General features: G+C 47.8%; 2 protein-coding genes across 3 annotated transcripts; one reads left to right on the top strand and one right to left on the bottom strand.

Moving 5' to 3' along the window:
- The first annotated feature begins 6,594 nt into the window (after nt 1-6,594).
- On the top strand, nt 6,595-13,062 carry ZDHHC4 (zDHHC palmitoyltransferase 4). Of its 2 annotated transcripts, XM_072349397.1 has the most exons (7): nt 6,595-6,960; nt 8,617-8,690; nt 9,859-10,037; nt 10,140-10,265; nt 10,869-11,113; nt 11,678-11,747; nt 11,852-11,899. In XM_072349397.1, the coding sequence occupies exons 1-7, from the start codon at nt 6,838-6,840 to the stop codon at nt 11,857-11,859; spliced, it is 825 nt and encodes a 274-aa protein (XP_072205498.1). In that variant the 5' UTR covers nt 6,595-6,837; the 3' UTR covers nt 11,860-11,899. The 2 variants fall into 2 exon arrangements, with proteins under 2 accessions (XP_072205498.1, XP_072205497.1); XM_072349396.1 differs by having other exon boundaries at nt 11,678-13,062.
- A 411-nt stretch (nt 13,063-13,473) lies between these two features.
- Nucleotides 13,474-20,983, bottom strand: E4F1 (E4F transcription factor 1). Its single transcript, XM_072349049.1, has 14 exons — nt 20,710-20,983; nt 20,439-20,569; nt 20,243-20,339; nt 19,703-19,908; nt 19,396-19,516; nt 18,960-19,112; nt 18,468-18,634; nt 17,740-17,967; nt 17,351-17,456; nt 17,021-17,238; nt 16,505-16,703; nt 15,922-16,082; nt 15,232-15,294; nt 13,474-14,584 (listed from the first exon to the last, which is right to left on the bottom strand). The coding sequence occupies exons 1-14, from the start codon at nt 20,846-20,848 to the stop codon at nt 14,237-14,239; spliced, it is 2,337 nt and encodes a 778-aa protein (XP_072205150.1). The 5' UTR covers nt 20,849-20,983; the 3' UTR covers nt 13,474-14,236.
- Between the last annotated feature and the right edge of the window lie 56 nt (nt 20,984-21,039).

The following is a 21,039-nucleotide window of genomic DNA, read 5'->3' as shown; positions in this document are numbered from 1 at the left end:
GGGGGGGAAGCACACTGGGATGGGGACAGCAGCACCACTGCTGGGACTGGGACATCCCAGGGAAAGTGTGCCCATGGCAGAGGGACTCGGGTCCAGAAATGGAGAAACTTACTGCAGTCCCCTCTGTGGGGAAAATAAAACACCATATAGTTCTGCAGGTGATGGCTCCTGGTGCCCCTCTGTGGGGTCGGAACAGGGGGTGCCAGGGGCTCCTGGTTTCAGGTGGGAAAACCCACCCTCCCACTGCAGGACTTCAAGAGCGTGGCAGATACCCCAGCACAGGGATGTTGTTATGGTAACGGTAATATCTTGCAATTCCACTGATTAAAGCAGGAATTGGAAAGCCAGGCCCGGAGCGGGGCCAGATGGAGACCTGATTCCCTAATGGCCACTGTCTCAGCCTGGCTGTAATCCCTGCCACGTGCCCGTGTGCTGTTCCTGGCCCTGTCCCCATCCTTGGACACAACAAGAGCAGCACAGCAGAGTGGTTGAATGCTCAGATCCCCATAGTATAGACACTCTGCCAAGGCACGAGAGGTACTGGGGATGGTGGGGACTCCCAGCAGAGCAGTACCATGGCACCCCAAGATGCGGGAGTATTGCACAGAGCATCCTTCTCCCACAGCCCCACCAGTCAGGCTGACAGCATGGATAATATCAGCCAGGCATTACCTGATGCTGTCAATGAGGTGCTGGTGGGACTCCTGGGTGAGCAGCATGCACAGGGCACAGGCCAAGCACTCCACCCTCCGCTCAGCTGCATATTGCTTCAGCACAGCGAAAACCTGCTCCTTGAGCTCAGGCTGGTCCCCCAGGATGGCATCCACCTGCAGTACAGAACAAAGGGGCACTGAGAGGGGTCAAGTGTGAGTACAGGGGCACAGATCAGATCTGACTAGAGGCAGCATCCGGGCAATCAATGGGAAGGAAAGCAACGTAATGAGGAAAGTGAATCTTTGGTCACTTGGCATCTCATACACATCCCCAATTCCATTGCTCTGCATGCTGTAAGCACTGCACAGGAGCACTAGCATGAGAAGCCCACAGGGCCACCACAGCCACCAAGGAGGCGGCCACAGGAACCATCCCCCTGCCATGGATGCTGGGTGCCACCAGCTTGGTGACAGCCACCACGTGCTGCACATTTCAAGGTTACTGAATCTGGGACAGAACAGCAGCCGCTCCCTATGGATGGTTCTACGCACTTTTCTGTCTCAAGGTCCAGCACAGTGAGGACGAGGAATGTGACGTTTCAGTGAGCTTAATGCTGGGCCACTTGTGTTATGTTTTCTCCCAGGCTGGGGCTGAGGTGCCATGCCCAGAGTGCAGGGGACAGAGGGAGACATTGACCTCAACTAAGACACCAAGCAACTCCAGGTGATGGTCACACACGGTGCTCAGGAAGAACAGCCCAGTTCCAGCCCTACAAACACCACCTTGGGCACTGTTAGAACAGAAGCAGTCTGCAGGCAGTGGATCTGCACACGGGACAGTGCTGCTGAACCCACAGCTCTGTGCCTATCTGTGAGGCTGTAATTGGAATGCTGACCAAGGGGGGGTTTTGCCCACGGATCTCTTTAGGAATGCTTTGTTCCTGTATTAGCTTGGGATCAAAAAAACACACAAGCCTGGTTATTTTCATAACAGCATTTTAAAAGGCTGCTTTGAAATGGAAATTAGAAAGATTAAAAAAAACAACTGCGATCAAATTCATAATTAGCGCAGGGTGATGTTTAGTAAATTACCCGCTAGGCAGCATTCAGGAGCACAATGAAGATGTCATTGCAGCTCTGTTTCTCCTTTTGCAAACAGTGGGACAGCATGGGGATGCTCAGGCAGAAGGAGGGCACTCAGGAAGTGTTGGTGTGGTCCCATAGAGCAAAAATGAGCACCTGGGATCCACACCCAAAGCTTTTCATAGCTCCCATTTGTACTTCCAGCAATCATTGAAAGATGGGTTTGTGTTGGACCCTTCTCTCCGGCACTGATGACTGTAGAGGTCTTTTCCAACCCAAATATTCCTATGATTCCACGAATCCACATCCAGCAGCCTGGTTTGGGTGTCCTCGTGTGGGTGTGCCAGACATGGGATGTGTGGAGCACAGTGTTCAGCTCCATCTGGGTGCCCCCCTCACGCCCCATCTTTACCTTTTTGCTGAACTCCTGTGCCTTCTGCTTCCTCTCCATGCGCACAGCAGCAGCGCTGGGGCCGAGGTCCCTCTGTGGCCGCAGCAGCCCCAGCCGCAGAGCTCGCCTACTGCAGGATGCCAGCAGCTCAGCCGCCGTCTCGGCACTGCGCACAGCCACACCATCCACCTCCAGCAGCAGGTCCCCAGGGGCGATGCCGTAGGTGGCAGCAGGAGAGTCAGGAGCCACACTGGCCACACTCAGGGGGCTGCCACCCTCCAGCTGCAAGCCCAGGTGTGGGGCTGGGGGCAGGTCGACACACTGCAGCCGGGACAGCACGCCGATGCTGGGAGGCACAGAGCTGCAGCGCCGGGCTAATGCCAGCAATGCTGGGTAGCCCAGTGAGGCAACGGGCTGTCCCTCCAGCTCCAGCACCTCATCACCAGGTCGCAGCCCTGCCGCTGCTGCACTGCTGCCCTCCTGCACCCACAGCACGTAGCAGGGCCCGCTGCCACCCAGAGAGAAGCCAAATGATTCTGGCCAGCCTTGGTTGGTCGTCGGCATGGCTGCAACTGCAAGACACAAAGGGGAGGTGGTGATGTGGGAGCGTTCCATTCAGAGAGGTGCTTTCTGCTGGAGATGCCTTATTGGGTGTGCCATGACCCTGCACCCTGGGGGACAAAATGCTCCAAGAGGGGCCATTTTCTTTTGTATTTCCTCCAAAACAGTTCCTGTTCTCCCACTGGCATGGTTAGCAGTGAGGACATGGCATGCACCATGGGAGTGGAGCCAGGCACCTGCTGCGTGTGTCCATAGAGGTCACTACTTTGCACACACTGTGCTGGTGAACCAACATTCAGTGGCTCTTTTCAATACTCAGCACTGCAAACCCTATTTACAACAGCATCTGCCAGACCCTCTCAGCCCCCTGAAGCATCTCTTTCTGCCCACAAAGGGGAAGGCCAAAATGTCCCTCCGCTAACCTGACCACAGCACCCTGAAACACAGAGATGACTTCCAAACCCTCATTTGGCACTAAGTTCAAGTGTTAGGATCCACTAAGTGGATGAAGGGGGAGAAGAGAGCTCAGGGTGCAGCAGCCCTAAACCTCTGTTCTGCCCCACACGAGACCAGCAGAGCCGATGTCCTCCCAGGCCCCTTGGGTGCTGCTGCAGTGCACGCACATTTGCTGTCTGCTGACAGTCGCTCAATTAATTTGCATGCAGAGCTTCACTTCATTTGATCTCAGCCGCCTGAAGATTCTTTTTATTCCCGTGTTTATTCCACCCCATGTTACTTAACTCACATTAAGCGTTTACAAAAATGAAACAGACTATTTCATCTGGGCAAATTATCTTAGGGGGACTCCGCAAACTGAATTGCTCTGAAGCATCATTGGGAATGCAGCCTGAGCTTCTTGCTCTGCAGATTGGAAGGGCAGGGCAGGTGCCATCCTCATCAGGAAGTGCTAAAAAGGACCAAACGCTCTGTGGAAACCAACACTAAAGGCAATAACCATGTCCTCCTGCACACAGTGCTGACTGCATTACAGTGGGACTGCTGGCCACTGTCACATCATCCTTCTACCTCCACATCCTACTGCTACAGCACTTACAGAATTCCTCTCCAGTCAGCCCGACGGGGCAGGTCTGTCCCACCACGAGGTCCTGATGTTCTTGGCTGTCCTCCATCACCTGTGCTGCTGTGACACAACCAAACAAGGTCCCTGCTGGCTGCTCCGTGTCCCCATATACTCACTGGACAGCTGAGCCCTCCCAGGTGCTCCAGGTTGAGGCTAGGCACCCAGCAATGCTTTCCTTGCCTTTATTCCTCTCTGCCCTAATTGCCTTTATTGCCATCACAGGGAGAACTACGGATGGACCAATTGCTGCACCAGCCCTGGCTGAGCCTTGAACTGACCTCAGCCTGCAGCTCGAGGGGATTAGGGCCTGAAGGGAGGTACAACAGATTAGATCCCATAGAGGGAAATCCATTACCCATGCGGGCAAATCCGAAGATGGGCTGCGCCGAGCAGTGGGATGCAGTGCCCTGAGCCTGTGGGGCTGGGATTCGGGTGGGAGCACAGAAGCTGTGGAGGTGTCCACCCCACAACCCACACCATGCTGCAGAACTGGGTCTGGGCTGGATGTGGGGTGCTGCCTGGGGTGCTGCCTCTACCAGGCTGCCAGAAGCAGAACAGAGCTCCTCACAACAGGGCACATCCTGAGCGCAGACCCCATGCTGCTTCCAGCTCCCCCATAAGCTGCTATTTCTGATTTTCTCCTTTGCTTCCTCAGCACTTAGGGATCCCAGGGCTTAGCACGCTAAGAGGTTTTAGGGTATTACACGTCCTGCTGCAGCACCAGCAGGAGCAGGAGGTTGCAGAGGGGCAGCACATCCTCATACAGTGCAGAGAGCCATTCTGCCTTCCTGGTGAGCAACAGGGAGCAAGCTTTCCAGAAACCTGGGCTACCTGGGGTTGGGCAAAGCCTTAAGGAAGGGAGCTGCAGAACTCCCATGGCTGCACACTGTGCTTTGCTCATCACTGCTGGTGTGCTGGGTGCTTGCATGCTGCTGCCTCAGTGCAGTCCTGCAGAAGTATACAGAGTCTGAGCTGCTGACTGCCCAACAGGCACAACTGTAAGGGATGTTCTTAATCCTTGCAAGAAATCAGTTGTGAGCTTCCAATATAAATGTAAGGATAGCGAGTGGTTCCTTGAAGGTCTCCTCCCAGACTCAGATCAGAAAAGGCTTTTAACTGATTTTCACTGTGTTCAGGCTGAATGAGCTCTTTGCTGAGGCTCACTCTATCCTCTGCTGCTGTTTTTTCTCCAAGCACAGTCCAGGAGGCCTGGGAGCAGAGCAGGGTACAGATCTGCTGTGCACAGACATGGCACAGCCCCGAGCGTCCTAAGCAAGCACAGCATTGCACCACACACATACAGTTCCTTCCAACAACCCAAACCTACTGCTTTACCCAGAGCTGTGCAGAATGCGTGCTATGATCAGGAGGACAAAAACAGCTCTTGGTGATGGCCCAGGAGGGCAGCATGGAGCTGCAGATTGCTGCTCTAGGCTGCACTCAGACCCCATTGCTGCTGTCCAGGAGCTTACCAGGGAAAACAAGACCCGAATGGTGAAATGCCCCTTATGCCCCACAGCCCCTTTCTGCCCAGCACATTTCTCATCTCCCAGCACCCTGCAGCCCTTACCTGCGTGCCCAGAGGATCAGCTGGCAAAACCATCACAGCACTGCGGGGCTTTGGATCAGTTACCTGGCAGCAGCACCTGGCTGAGTTCCTGTGGCAAACTATCCCAGCACAGTAACCCAATCGCAGCGTGCTGGCAGCAGGGCAGCACGGCCAGGCCAGGATGGTTTCAGCTAACAGCCATGGGCAGCAGACAGCCCTGGGCTCCCACCCGCTCCCACCCAGCACTGGTACCTGATTTTAGGGCTGGTTCTTGAAGAAGCTCGTTGTTGATCTAAAGATCAAACTGCAATATATTTTATAACGTGTTCTTAGAAACAGCTGATTTGAAGCAGTAGGTATTCCATATATTTTAGTAGAGCCCTTTTAGAAATACAGCTGTTGAATTGTTGCACTATGTGACTAATTCTTGCTTGCAAAACTATAATATCTCATAGATGTCGCTAATAGATATGGGTGTAGCATTATTGACTGGAAAGCATGTTGTAAGGCTATTCTGCTTTAACAAAAGACCTTCAGCAAAAGAAACACAACGATGATATGATGTGAGTAGGCTTATCAAACATCAAAAGAAGGCAAGGCCTCCACATAAAGCTGAATTGTGCCACTGTGGGAGCAGGCTGGGTTGCAACAGGCAGATGTCAAGATACTCCCCTCTATCCTTATCTTCCAGCACCCCAGTATATAGCATTAAAGACAGGCTGCCAAACTTATTTCTATCCAATGATGAGCAGATGTCTGGAAATAATGGCCAAGTGCTGAGTGAGCAACTTTGTGGTTTTGGTACCTATGAATTACTTATAGTTGGCATCCTCCTACTGAGCGTGCATCAGTGAAGGCAGCCCATACAGAGGGTGAGTGAGGAAGACCGCTGGATGAAGGAGCAGTCGGTTGGACTGTGATGATGCCAGCAGGATGCAAGGCACAAGAAGAGACCGTGGAGTGGAAACCTCATAAACCACTACCTGAAATAGGTGCATGTTAATTATCTCACGTGTCATTGATGAATATGTACCACATCATGGAGGAACCGTGTCATCTTTGAAGCACTTATGGTGGAAATACCCCCCAGTGCCTCCCGGTGCTGCAGATGAGGAACACCTGACCGAACGGCAACAAAACTTTGCTGTTAAGTTCCTTCTATTGGCTGCTAAACAGCAATGTAACACTTGGAGCTCCCATTACTGCACAGTGCTCTGACACGACAGCTTTCGCTTTTATTTCGCTTTTATTTCGCCTGCTTTCCTTCTCGGTTAGTTGTACGGACACAGGACAAGGACCCGGCAATAGCCCAGCGCTGTGCAGCCGCCCCCGGCCTCCCCCCACCGAACCGCCCCGACGCTGCGGGCGCAGCCGCCGCTTCCGGGTGCAGCTGGGCCGGGCCGGGCCGTGCAAAGTCTCGGCCTCCACTCGCGGTTCCGGGTCGGCCGAGGAGCTCGGTGCTCTCCGAGCCCGGCGCGGCTCTCCTTGCCTCCTCCTGAAGCGGCCCTCGGAGCCGCGCATGGACTTTCTGCCGCTCCTGCTGCTCTACCTGTGCCTCGTGCTCGCCGTCGCCGTGCTGTACTGCAGCCACGCGGGGACAGGGGGCGGCCAAGTGGGCCGGGCTGCCCGCACTGCCGGCCAGGTAAGGGCTGAGCACGGCAGAGCACGGCAGGGGGTGCAGGGGGGTCCGAACCGGGCCGTGGGGCAGGACTGGGGGGACAGCTTAACGCCAAGGCGGTATTGCCAGGGAAGGGATAAGGCGATCGTTGAACTTGTGCTGTTTATGAGAGTCTGAACAGACTTTGATCCCATTTTGTTCCCAGTGTCGGTATTTTGCTGTACAGACACTCATCACCGTGGAGAGAAATGCATTATTTCCCCACATTTCTTAATAGGAACTTGTGTGGAACATAGCAATCAGCAGCTGGTGCACTGCTGTGCTGCAAGCTCCCCGTATGGAGAAATGCAATTGATGGTGGTGCGTATGAAATAAGCAAAGGTAGTCCTAAATAATGTCTCCAGGCACTTCATTTTAGATTAATTTGTGGCCCTAATTAATGAAGCACATAACTCTGGAAGCATGCTGCAATTGTTTGTACTCTCTCCATTGAGATCCTTTCCAGTGCTGTGTGTTAGGGAGTAACCCAGCATGCACACGACACAGCTGTTCCCAGCTCTGCAACATCTCCCACCCCCATCTGTGTGCTGAGCTCCACTCGTGCAGGGCAGCTTTGCTCACTGTACAGCTCTCATCCTCTCATACCTCTGTCACCACCGTGAGAGCTTTTCGCTTTGGTGTCTGAATTACAAGGAACCGATGCTGTGTGTGTGAGGAAATAATAGGCTTGAATATGAGGTTAGGCTGTAATTAGCACACAGCTGGTTTCGTTTTGATCCTGCAGTTGTGTGATGGGCTGTGTGTGGTTCTGTCTATAGCGTGTCTCCTTGCTGCACCACGCAGTCTCCTTTAAAAAGACTTGTTAGCTGGAGCTGCTGATAAGAGGCATAGCAGTTAAAAGAAAAATATTTAGCATCTTCTCAACTCTACATATGTCTTTTGCCTTCTGGTCTTTCACGTCCGAGATAAAAAGCTGTGACTGTGTTTTCTTTGCCTGTCTGCTAGAAATAGGCTCAGCTGCTCTATTTCTTCCACTGATAAAGCAGAGCGTTGCTATAGAGATGTCATCTTCTGAACAGCAGAGCCAAACAATTCCCCAGTCACACACAGTTGCAGAGGATCCCAGTGAATGAAGACAGGCAGTTTTCTTCTTCTCTGTGTCTGGCTGTTTAGGAAATGGCAATCAGGCAGATGTGGAGCCTGTCAAACTGAGTTGTAGCTGTAGCTGAAGGAGCTGTGCTGTGTGTGGTTGGTTTGTTGTTTTGCTTTTTGGTGTTGCGTATTTGTTCGTTGATCTTTCTGGAGGACAGCAGGCTTTAGCTCTTTGCTTATCTCCCCTTACATCTGTCAGATGTCCCAGTGAAGCATATTGTAGTTCGGAAACTGCTCAGTTCTATCCCCTGCTTAGCCAGTTACACAGTCTATAACCTGATGAAAGCTCCTTATAACTTTCACACATTAACCCAGATACATTTGTTTGTGCCTGCTGGGCTTCCAGGAATGTGGAACCTCTCTCCCCTTTTGAAAAGCCCAGCAACATGCCTATCAGGAGCTCATATGCCCCCAGAATGAGCTTCCTCCCTGGTGATATGGCTCCAGTGCTCTATAACTGAGGGATCAGCAGCACCGGGTAGAAGTGGTGTGCAATTCAGATCAACACGGTCTTTTTATTGTCCTCAGGTATTGTCATTAGTAATCCCCACTTGGCTCCAGGGTGTGACACAGAAGGTGCTCCTCAGGCTCTTTCACACACGGTAACGCACATTTACTTCATGCTTCTGACATTGTTTTTTGCTAATATTTCCAATTACTGTTGGCGTCCTGGTAGTGTTATCCTTAGGTGCTCGCCTCCCATCGGGAGTGCGTGCTGAGATTACAGATTCCCATTGAGGTTTACCGCACTGTTGTCTTGCTGTTACTTGTGTTGAGAAGTCGATGCTCTGAAATGTCTGAGTGTATTTGATGAATAATGTGGCTCGGTAGCTTCCACGGTAACAGATGTTGATCACGCTGGTGGGAATCCACATCCATGGGAGAATTACAGCAAACTCCCTGGCAGCTGCAGAATGAGTTCAGGCAGTGCTGGTGATCCCTGCTCTCTCCCCCTCAAATCCCATTACTATTAGTCCAGCAGCCTGGATGTGCAGGTGGCTCACAGGAAGCTGCCAATCGATGTCTAGCCTGCTGGATTGAGGTGAATTTAGCAGCATTCTGTAACATCTGGCACTTAAGGATCCGTTACAGAAACTTCTTAAATACTCATCCTGTGGGGGCAGCAACTCGAGTATGCCAGGTACTTCAGGGACATCATATTTACAGCTGCTGAATGCACATCTCTGCTGTTTGTTTCCTGCTGTGCAGATTTTCTGGTGTTAGTTAACACTGCCCGAGAGAGAGTGGTTTCACTGTTGAATGCACAGTCAGCAACGGAGCAATTATCTAATGAGCTTGGTGTAGCTGTCACTGCCACGTTACGGTTTGTGCTGCAGGCACTTTGATCCTTTTAGAACAGCTACCTGTAATACATATACTTGTAACGTTATGGTGTTTTAAGAGTACCTTTCACTTGGGTTTGCTTTGGTTTCATAGCACAGCAGATGTATTTGTGCAGAATGTTTTATAGTCTATTGCTGTGGCATGTTTTGGCAGCACCAGGGGACTGTGAGACTGCATTTCATTAGCTGGTGGAAACTAATCCAAAGGATGTGCTGATAATGGATGCGAGTTTAGTTGGCATATTTAAAGGAGTGTACGTGTGAAGAAGGGAAGGTGAAGCTACCAGGTGGAGAGAACACTTAATATGCAATCTGTGCTGGCTTGAAAACCTGAAAGAGGTGTCTCCTTGCATTTGCAAAGTCTCTGCTGAGCGTACTTGATCTGATGTGTATGAGTATTAACTAGACCATTTCCTTGCTGTTGCAGAAACTATTTGTTCGTTATCCTGCACGTAGCCTTGCAAGCAGCAGTTTATGCTGAATACACATGGGAAGTGTTTGTTTACTGCTGGGAGCTGGAGTTCCACCTCGTGCTGCTGCTGCTGCCCTACCTGCTGTTGGTTGGGAACGTGGGCTGCTTCATTCTCTGCTCGTGTGCCAATCCTGGTGAGCTCATGCTGAATGCGGGCTGTGGCTGTTTGAAAATACAACCTAAAGATGTTGCTAATGCCAATACTTCTTTACTTTGTTGTTTTGATTCTTTCACAGGTATAATAACAAAATCAAATCATGCGTCGCTGATGAAGACTTATGCATATGATGGTGTCTTATTTCAGAAAGGCACTGTGTGTGCTACGTGCAACATGGAAAAGCCAGCCAGATCAAAACACTGCAGTAAGAACTTCAACTTCCTTGACAAGCAAAATAATACATTCCCTAATTAATTCTTTGTCAATAATCGCAATTCATACTACATCTGTTATGTCATCCAGTTCAATGCGCATCAAACTGTGTTCAGTTTTAGCAGGGTTCCACATCACAGTCGCCCTTTGCCCATTATTTGTTCTCACAGAAATGACCGGTTCTGAAGGTATCGTTTCAGGTCAGGGATAGAAACCTGTTGAACATCTAGAGGTGAAATAAGAATTCTTGCCTGCCAAGAGCTGAGTTCAGAATTTCTTGTTTCCCTGGCAGAATTTGCTGCTATCAGCATCACTTAAAATAAAGCAGGGGCTGCGTATGGCAATATTGCCAGAGCAAGCAAAACGTTTGAGCTGTAGTCTTGGTGAATAAGATTAAGAAATGAGGTGCACGCCTTTGGTTTTTAATGTTGTTTATTTGGTGGTAAGTAGTTGAATTCCCTTTAATTTACGCTCACCTAAATCATGACTGCAATTCTCATTTCTTTTTCTTGAATACAAAGCTGTCCTAAACTGTCTAAAAATGGAATCAATCACTTAATATCAAATAACTGACTTGTTGCTCACTTTTGATCAGGTTTTTGTGACGTCTGCGTACATCGTTTCGATCACCACTGTGTGTGGGTCAACAACTGCATCGGTGCCTTCAATGCAAAGTATTTCTTCCTCTACCTCTTCACCCTGACTGTGATGGCTGCAACCATTGCAATCATCACCGCGGCGTTTCTCATCCAAGTGGTGCTGCTGTCAAATCTGATGCACGGGAGTTACATTGATGACCAAGGACAGGAGCACACTGTTGAGATCCTCTTTCTCATCCAGGTAAGCTTACACTAGCTGGGCTGTTAGCTTGTAAAAAGAATTATACGTGTCTTTGCTTAGGGAGGTCTTCAAGTCCACCTTTTCTCACAGGCAGAATGTAGTCATATGGCAGTTTTGTACTCATTTACACAGCTATCTAAGTTTAGAAAACTCACTGAAGAGTACTTAAACAATATGGGATTTTTATTGTAGCATTTTGTTCACACTGTCATTCCTTGGGTTTTTGTGTCTCGGCTGCTTTAACTCAGCAGATCTGGTACATGAAAACGGCTGCATTCCAGCGACCATCTATTTTAATATGGTAAGGAAATGGCCATCAGTCCTTGAGATAAGAATGGTAAAGCAGGACCCTTCTACCCTGGAATTTAGATCCTTGAATATTTTCTCACACATTTAAGCAAAGAGTGGCCGAGTCAACTCTGGTACTTCAGTCATTTTACTTTTCATTCCCTTCATCCATATCTGTATTATGGCAGTGAGGTGATGTGTAACAAATGCTGTATTCTATTATGCCATAGGATTTAATAGCCCAGCTTTGACACCAAATCATTCTTTTCTTTGCAGCACCTCTTCTTGACTTTTCCTAGGATTGTCTTCATGCTTGGTTTTGTTATTCTTCTCACACTTATACTGGGTGCATACAGCTCTTTCAACCTTTACTTGGCCTTAACCAACCAAACTTTCAACGAGTGGTATAAATCCAGAAGATACAGGCATTTCCATCATCTAACATTGCAGCCTTGTGACACACAAGTTGCCTACAGAAATGTTTATGCTAAAGGAGTCTGGGTGAATTTAAAGGAAATCTTGAAGTCTCCTGCAATGCTGGAAAGAAAGAAGAACAAATGAAGATAAAGCACTTCATGGTGGGTTGTTGTTTTTTTTACTTTTTGTAAAATGTGCTTTGATACCACAAGGGGATTTTGTTTGAACAAGGAAAACAAACAAACAAACCAATTTCAATGAGTTGGAAACTTTTCATGAAGGTGATCAGTCTTCCAGAAGGAAAAAAGCTGGAGCTCCTGCAAGTTTGTCTCTAACACTGCTCAGATCAGCTGTGAAAGCAACATAAGTTTGTCTTCTCAGACACAAGTGCAGTCCGAAAGCTAAGATACATGTACACAATGAATTTATATGTATATAAAAATATATATGGTTACTGTTTGTATGCTGCAAAATATATCCCATGGTCTAATTGGCAAATGGAGTCCCTGAGTTACTTTAGGAGATCTTATGTACATCTTCCTGCAGGAGATTTTAGAGGAACATAGCGATGCCACACGTATGGAAGAGGTAAATGTCTGAATGCACTGATTTGTCTCTTACTTACACTGTGTTTGCACTGCAGAAAGATAGTAAGTCACAGCTGACAGCAATGTGCTGATTAACAGTGCCTCAGCAGAACTCTATTTAAGTTACTCAGTGAGATCCTGGTAACAAACTTAGTGGAGATGCAGGTGTGGACCAACAGACCACAGTGAGTTTCTCTGTGCAGAAGCAAGGGAGGAGCTGACAAAGAACTGTTGTGAGCTTTGAGGAAGCTTCATCTTTTTGTGAGTATCTTTGCTTGGCCAATGTTTAAGCTGTTAACAGTGAGTAGGAGTTGCATATATTCAGCTAAAGCAGGAATACTCAGATTCAGCAGTTTGCAGAGTCAATGTTGTACAGCAGATTTGAATGAGTATGGGACGCCTGGCTTTCAGAAAGGAAACTTAGCATTGCTAAAATAGTGGACTTGTGATAAAATATCAGCATCCTGAAAAGGGTATTTAAAATGGTGGTTGAGCTCTGGAGATGCAGGTTCTGGCAGATTACAAGCTTAATCCTTCTGGCATTTCTCATTGTCATTCTGTTGTTTGAAATCCTGATCCTGCCGTAGGTATTTCTTTGCATTTCTGGCATTTTGCTGCAAGGGAAGTTAATGGCAGCTGAAGCTGATTCTTGGGCTGTCCTCCTGTGTTCACTAAACGGACCCCATTAGAGGTACAGCAGTAATATGGTTTTCCACTTCTATACTGGGATTCTTCTGGTTAACTCCAAGGGGCGCTTTATCAGGCTAAAGAAAAGGAAACAACCAAAAAACCACCCTCTGACTTAACCTTCAAAGAGAGAAGTAAATTTATGGCTATGGAAGTAACCTTCTGTAATCCCTCTGACTGGAATTTAGCTATAGATCACCTAAAAGGTCTCCGGAAGCATAGATGCACAAATCTGAGCTTGTAGGGATTTGCTTGGGGTGAAAAGCTCTTTTTGACTCACCAGAGGATGAGGGTTTCTTAAGCTCGATGTTACGTGCCCTGTTCTTTTCTCCTTCCAGAAATGCTTCTGAATGATAATATGGCAGAAATAACAGGAAGAGTGTAATAAGAACTTTAAATAACTTTATTTTTAAAAATGTATTTACATGCCTAATCTGTACAATATGCAATTACAAATCCATATATGGTTCTAAAAAAATTAATGTACAATATGGCTTTACACACCAACAGACCAGCTCTCAGAGTAGCCTGTCTGGCTCTGCAAGGGTACAATGATGTGTTCTTTATAGACCAGTACGTAAGGCTACTTGTCCAGGATATAAAATACTATAAAAAAAAAGACAATACTGCAGTACCGTGCCTTAGGAGGAGTAAAGTAGTGAGGTTAAAGGCATGAAAGCGTTTGACTGGTGGTAAATGCACACCAGAACTTCTTAGGTTTGGTTTTCTTGGCTTGTTTTAAATGCATACGATTAATTTTAGTCATCTCTTCTGAGTCCCTAACGTACTTGCTTCGCTTTATGAATCCTTTTAAACACCAAGATGCTGCTGTCCTGTGGTCAGAGGTAAATGCTTTGCAAAGGAATTTCCTTTATTTGAAGGAGCTGCACAAAAAACTCTCAAATGTGGCATAGTGGTCACTTTCACAGTAAGCCCCCCATGCAGAGGGCTTTAAATATTGTTATTTCCATTTTAAACAGAAAACAGCTCAGGGCTGTATGATCCTGTTTAAGCCATTTACCTATAGAAACATTCTCTCTCCTGCTCTCTGAACAACTGTAATGGCAAACTTAGGACTGATCAAACTCCCCAACCTGGAGACAAACATTAAGATTAACATCTGTCAGTAGCTGCGTGCTGCTCATTACACAATCACAGTCTGGACTTCCACCTCCCCTTCCTGGGAGGCAATAACAAACTCTCCTGTATGTTCCATTATTTCAATGTCCTCTGATGCCACCATTGTCACTGTTGCTTCTTCTGTCTCAATGCTACCTTCTGTTGTCAGCACTGCTCCTTCTCCAATAGCAGAAGCCAGTGTCATAGCGACCTGCTCCGTGAGGCTTTCCGGGGTTGCAATGGTGATGGTGTCTGCAGCATCTGTGGTTACTTCAGAGTTTTCTGCCACGGTGACGTTTTGTACGATGATCTGGTGACCAGAGTTTGCTTGATTTACTATTTGTTGTACAACCTTCATAATGTGACTGTCAACCTGCATTATGAGAAAAGAGGCCAAGTTATTTCTTGATGTGTTGCACTGTTAGAAGTACAGTCATCACCGCAGCTGAAAACCATGCTTGATAATCAGCAGTGCAGTACAGTGAGTGAGTGGCATTTATTTCCTGTTTCCTCCAGCTGTCCACTGAAGCGCTCATAAACCCAAGGAAAGCAGAGTCCTAGAACGTGTACCTTGTGTTACTGAAGATGTTTTGCCAGCAGGGTACCTCCTAGACTTAAGTCAAAGTACTGGTAGTGGCAAAATCTTAACAGTGCGTACTTAGTTGTTCAAGACAGGCTGCCTACAACTGAAGAGCCTCTGATTTTGCAACAACCACTATTTCTAGCCTTCAGGAGTTCATTAAGAGGATAATTTCTCAAAGGCTGAAGTGGCATCGTACAATTCTACTTAGCCAGCAGCTACGATCCCATGTACTAAGAACTACAGGTTATTAGCCTCCATCACTGTCAGGGTATAGGGTTAAGGACTGAGCTTTGTTCAAACTCTGTGTGGCCACTGTTACTATATTATACAGACAAGTCTGCAGAACTACTTATTTAGCATGACTTCCAGATACTAAAAGTTCATTAGACCTACAGGGGAGTCACAGGAAGAACAGTGTAAGTAAATGGCTGCTTCACCTCATGTCTTGTTCCCTCCATTATTTCAGTAGCTTCACTGGTCTCCATATCTTCAGTCGCAGTCTTGAAAGACAAAATGGGATCATTCCTTGTTTAAATTATTAGCTTTTTTTAAAAAGTTCTATTTGCAAGATAAAAGATATCAAGGTCTTTTATGAAATCATCCCGTTTCCCCCCACAAAGCATTAACTGCTCCAAAGAAAACTGCTTAAATTCTTCTCCAAATCCCATTATAAATGGCTACTTCACAGTAACGCAGTGCTCACAAATCTCTATAAGAGGACATCCTTTCTCAGCAGGATTCTGCCAACTGGCAGATTTTTCTCCTATTAGTCGTGGCCCCAATGTTTACTATGGCAGCACTAAACAGACTCAATGAATGGGCTGTTATTCTGCACAGATGAGAGCTGGCTCCTTGTCACAAAGAAGGAGAAGGTGCAGTGCATCAGTTGTTGCTTTTTGATGGCCACAGAGTTTAAAAACTGTTTCAGACACAATAAGTTAACGAGAAATGGGAGAGGAATAAACTGAAGTTGAAGGAAAGCTGAAGCGAGTGTGAGAGGGCAGAAAACCTTGAACAGTTAGTTCTTAGTCCTGGCCTTCTGGTTAACTACTGCCAGCCTTCCCCACATCCTCAGTTTCCTGCCTGTGTTACGTGGAGGACAACAAAGCTGCTTGCTCACTTCTTACCTCAATGATGTATTCCTGAGTGTCTGCCACCACTGAAGAAAACTCTACCAAAACAGTATGAGGATCTTCAGAGATGACTGTTGCAGCTAAATTGTCAGCTGACTGGCTTTCCTCAGACACCATCACTTCCTCCACCTCTTTCAAAGCCAGAAGGCAGCCACCTGAATGGAATTCCAGAAATGCCATCAAAAGGCAGTTTACATAACCCACACAAATATGGGAATACCTGGCAAATGCTATGCAATGCTAATGAGACCCCTTTAGCAAGATACCACTGATGAAGTGCCAGCAATCAGCAGGCTTCAGTCCTACCAAGCTGACTAATGATCTAGAAGAAGTCTACGCTATGTTACTGACTGGAGTAAAGTGGAGAAAAAAACAAGAAGTCTGTATCTCCTCTTTTGATGCAACAGAAATGCAGATAAACAAATGGCCTTCAATGGAGATCATTAGAACCACTCTAAATATTTCACACCCAGAAAAATCACCGTCGTTCTGCCAAAAAGCAACTTGTCCAAACCTGATGCTGGAAGAAAGCACGCAACTGCCCTTACTGCAACGGAGACAAACTCGGCCATCTCACCTTTGGTCTTTAAGTGCCTGTTGAGAGTGCCGTGCTCTGCGAAGCCTCGCCCACACTTGTAACACTTAAAAGGCTTTTCCCCCGTGTGGTGGCGGATGTGGCGGACCAGAGAGCCCTTTTCCCTAAAGCCCCGGCTGCAATACTGACACACATAAGGTTTGTCCTCCAGATGTGTACGGAAGTGAACCTGCTGGGCATTCTGTGGAGAGAGAAGTACCAAGAGCAGCTAAAGGGAATGACTAAATCAAGCAGGCAATATTTTAGCTTCCAATGTAGAAGACGTGTTCGAGGACATCTCACCTAAGACATGATAAAGATGGCTGTTATTAGTTTTCGTACATGAAGGAACAGTTCCCTCAGAACTATGAATAAGTCTGCCCCTCTTGTCCCTACTGATAGAGAAGCGTCTTCTGCTGTAAGAGGAAGGGAGCTGGCATTTCTTCAGTAGTGAAGCCTCCCAGCTTATCCCAAACCCAAGGAAACTCTCAGGGCAAACCTGACACAAGGCAGACACACCTTGGTTTTGTACCGCTTGCCACACTTTGGACAGGAATACGGTCGCTCATCAGAATGCACCCTTCGATGCCCCTTCACGTGTGCAATAGTCTTGTAGAGCTTGCCACACTCTCCACAGCGGAAACGCCGTTCATTGACGTGCACCTCCTGATGCTTTTTTAACAGGTAACCCTTCGTGAACTCTTTGCCGCATTCCTCGCACTTAAAAGGCTTGTAATCTGGAGAGAGAGAAATGGCAGACATGCTTTAAATTGGCCCCTTCATAAAACCCTACTTCTGCAGATGCCAGGCAAGTCCATTTTAGACAACAGCTATGCATTACAGACTTACCTAAATGTCCTTTGATATGCATTTCAAGGGAAGCAGCTTCACTAAAAGCTTCATTACAGTGAGGACAAACATAACTTTTGTACCCATTTGTTCTTTCTGCATCTGTCTATTGGAAAAAAAACGGTACATTATATATGTATTTTTACTGCTCTGCACAGTAACTTTTGGTAACTAAATTCCCAATTAAATTCCCAGCTTTCACACCCCACTCCCCAGAAAGGATTGATGTTGTTGACAGGAATGTACAGTAAAATGCATGAAAAACAAGCAATAAAAACTGGCACAAAGACAAAGGGGCAGGGAGAGGTGCATGCAAGATAAGGTGCAGGATGGTTAGGACTGCACTACTGTTCAGGCACAAGAAATTAATGTACGGAGTGCAAACATACAGGCTCTGATTGTTCTGCTTCAGCATGCTGTTCCCCACGTGGCTCCTCTTCTGCTTCCAGCGCTTCATTTTTTATTTCTTCTGTCGCAGCTACAGCAGGTTCATCTGCCTTCTGCATTTCTTCCACAGCAACTCTCTCTATCACAATGCCAGAATTCCTCATGGCCTGCCTCAGCAGATTCTCACTGTTTGTTTCCCCATCGCATGACAGCTCCTTAGGATGTGACCCCTAGAGGAGTAAATAGTCCAAAACTTGCTATAACAAATGCATAGGCTTGTTGTTGTTGTTGTTTTGAACAGCAATATTATTAAGACTGTAACTGTTACCAAGGTTGACTGATGCTGTGAAATGTGGTTGCAGAATTAAAAAGAGAATGATCTTGGACTGGGAAGATGAGACCAGTCTGTATTCTGACAACACACAGTTCAAGGAATCAGCTTTTGCTCCTATCAGAGTCTTGAAGCAGTGCTTGTTCAATGTAAACAGCTTCTCACATTTTCCATCGTTCATTAATGGACCCTATGCATCTCAATGGATGCTCTACACTCAGACAAGGCCAAAGCAGAGTGTGCCTTCTTTGCTATCAGTTGAGAGAGGAGCTAATTATCCATTTATTTTTCACTGCACAGATTTATACTTAGCACCTAAGAAAACGGCACTAGGTAAAACCCTTCAAGGCACTTCTTGCATAAAATACACGATAGGCATTCAAGAGAAATGACACTCACATCTTCATCCAGAGATTTTGCATCTACGACAGGCAGCTCTTGCATTTGGACGTGGACTTCATGAAGAACGTTGCCCTTTGCATCTGTCACTAGGTGAATCACAGGTGAGGTCTCGATGGATTCACTCCCTATTGACGGAACAGTTTCTGAACTTGAACTACAGGACCCTACAAGAAAATTAGCGGAATGAATCACCTGATGCACTGCACACCCCTCATCGATTTACTGTGCCCTACGATAAATGTGTCTTAAAATATGAAGTGCATGTTAAAACCATCCTTGTAACAGGCGCTCAAAGGTTCTTTATAGTAGATGCCAGGCTATTTGCACTCTGGATTAATAGTTGTGACCTATATAAAAAAGGACTGTTTTTAGGGTAAGAAAGAAACTTAATACAAAACGTTTCTTAAATGTAAAAGAATATATAGTTCAAGTGCCAGGACCGTGCTTGGTTTTATCAGACACAGGACAGTTATTCACAGCATCACTGACCTGTGGGCAAATCATCTTTATTGACCACTATTTCCTTGTTCATGTTGAAGCGAATTTTTTCAGTGCAAGGTGTCAGAGATTTCAGATGCCGAGTCAACGCTCCAGATTCCCGGAAGCTTTTCCCACATTTCTTACATTTGTAAGGTCTTTCATCTGGGAATGACAAGAATCAAAATAAGAGTCTTAAACCCACAGCTGTCAGTTTCAGTTCTGTACGACAGACTTACAGAGGAGTGCTTTCAACCACTTACAGCAAACAGATTACGCTTATCTCACAACCTTGCGCTGCCTCCCAGCACCCCAGCCATGAGGGAACTCAACAGTCTCAACTCAGCTTAGTGGAAGATGAAAGCAGCAGTAAACTGCACTCTGAAGAACTCTGGGTAACAACACACAGTGCACCCCAGCAACAAAGAGCAATTTGGAGCTCTCTTACCAGTATGACGCCGATGGTGTCGAATCAGAGACCCCTTTGTCCTAAAGGAAGTTCCACAGAGTTTACATTCATAGTCCTTTCTGCTGCTGTGAGTGATCATGTGAGCTTTGAGGATGCTCGCCTGGGGTAGGAATCACATTTTGAATGAAGCTTCAAACAAGTTAAATATTTTACATTTCAGTGATAAAAAATGTTCTCTTTCAAAGGTGAAGTTCTAATTAACAGCAAACTGTTATCAGGACTCGCCTTAATCTAACAGCTAACCTCGGTATAGTGCTAACCCAAACAGCACAGAAGTTACACTTACTGTTTTAAATGTCTTCTGGCACAACTCACACACATACCGCCCTTCTTTGTTGACCAGAAGCTTAACCTTGATCAGCTCTGTAGCAATATCCTGCTCCTGATCATCGGGGTTGCCTTGCTCTTCAGTGACGTCGCCGTCAACGTGACCATTTGGGTTTTCAAAAACGTGGTCTCCTGCCACAATGACTTCTTTTATGTGCCCGCTACCTGGGAAAAGGACACAGACAGTTACGTTCTGTACTGAAGACAGCTTTATGTGCCTGCCTAAGATCAACGCATTGCTCCAGAATTTCAAGTGGTAGGAATGGAAAAAACAGATGCTTTAAGGCTGGAACGCGTGTCTTTGTAAAGCTTTTGTTATTGATATTAGGATAGACGTTTTGGAATGAGAGCTTTTACATCCTGAGGTCAATACTCAGCCCTGAGAACATAACACAAGAAATGTCATTTATAGACCACAGCACAGGTGACACAGGGAAGGATGCTGGACAGGCGAACCAACCCCTAATACAGAGGGATATAAAGGCAGCTCCACGCTCACCTACGATAGCTGACGCGTCGCTGATCTCCTCTGCTATCGAGGATGCTTCAACAACGATATGAGCAACAGTTATGGACTCCTCAACCGCGGGAACGACCTGTGGGGGCACAGACGGTGTCAGCAGGAAGGGACGAGCCCTCCGAAGTCGCCGTGCTGCCCTCAGCCCTCGGAACGGCCGCCGGGACCCCGCTGTCACCTTCGGTCCGTCGGGGCACAGGGGCGGCTCCGGGCCGCGCTGGCAGCGCTTCTGGATCTTGTGCTGCACGAACTCCTCCAGGGAGGTGAACTCGGCCTGGCAGCGCCCGCACTTGTGAACGTCATCCTCGTCTGCAACGTAAATTCGATCGGCGGGTTCGGAAACGGCGAGGATCGCACCCAAACCGGAGCTGCGGACGCTCCTACCGAGCCCGTTCGCGGCCGGGTCCCCGCCGCCCCCCGGCCCCGCTCCGCCCGGGCCCCGCCGGTACCTTCCTCGCTGAAGGGCGCCGGGAGGCTGAGGAAGGAGCCGGACCCGGAGCCCGCGGCCGCCGCCGCCCCCTCCCGCTCCTCGGCTGCGGCTGCCGTAAGCGCCGCCGGCCCCGCGCTCGTTGCCACCGCGGCCTCCATGTCGCAACGCGCCGCACCGCCAAGATGGCGGCTTTACGGCCGTGTCGTCATAACAACGGGCCGCGTGCCGCGGGACGGCGGCCGAAGGGGCTCGACGGGAAACGCGGCCCCGAACGGGGGGTTCCGGGAACGCCCTCAGCCCGGCGGCCTTCGGGAGGTGCCCCCGCGCCCCCCTCCCGGTGACCTTTGAC

The sequence above is a fragment of the Excalfactoria chinensis genome, chromosome 14, assembly GCF_039878825.1.
Source record: "Excalfactoria chinensis isolate bCotChi1 chromosome 14, bCotChi1.hap2, whole genome shotgun sequence".
NCBI lineage: Eukaryota > Metazoa > Chordata > Aves > Galliformes > Phasianidae > Excalfactoria > Excalfactoria chinensis.
The sequence above is the reverse complement of the archived record's forward strand: the minus strand, read 5'-3'. Positions and strand labels throughout refer to the sequence as shown.

Excerpts from the sequence above, each read along its gene's own strand:
- E4F1 (XM_072349049.1), bottom strand. The coding sequence starts at position 20,848 with ATGGAGGCCGCGGTGGCAACGAGCGCGGGGCCGGCGGCGCTTACGGCA. Across the intron at positions 19,113-19,395 it reads ACACCATCGGCGTCATACTG|ATGAAAGACCTTACAAATGT; the intron begins GTAAGAGAGCTC and ends TGTCATTCCCAG. Across the intron at positions 17,968-18,467 it reads CAAAATCTCTGGATGAAGAT|GGGTCACATCCTAAGGAGCT; the intron begins GTGAGTGTCATT and ends TTACTCCTCTAG.
- ZDHHC4 (XM_072349396.1), top strand. The coding sequence starts at position 6,838 with ATGGACTTTCTGCCGCTCCTGCTGCTCTACCTGTGCCTCGTGCTCGCC. Across the intron at positions 6,961-8,616 it reads CTGCCCGCACTGCCGGCCAG|GTATTGTCATTAGTAATCCC; the intron begins GTAAGGGCTGAG and ends TATTGTCCTCAG. Across the intron at positions 10,038-10,139 it reads CTGCTCGTGTGCCAATCCTG|GTATAATAACAAAATCAAAT; the intron begins GTGAGCTCATGC and ends ATTCTTTCACAG.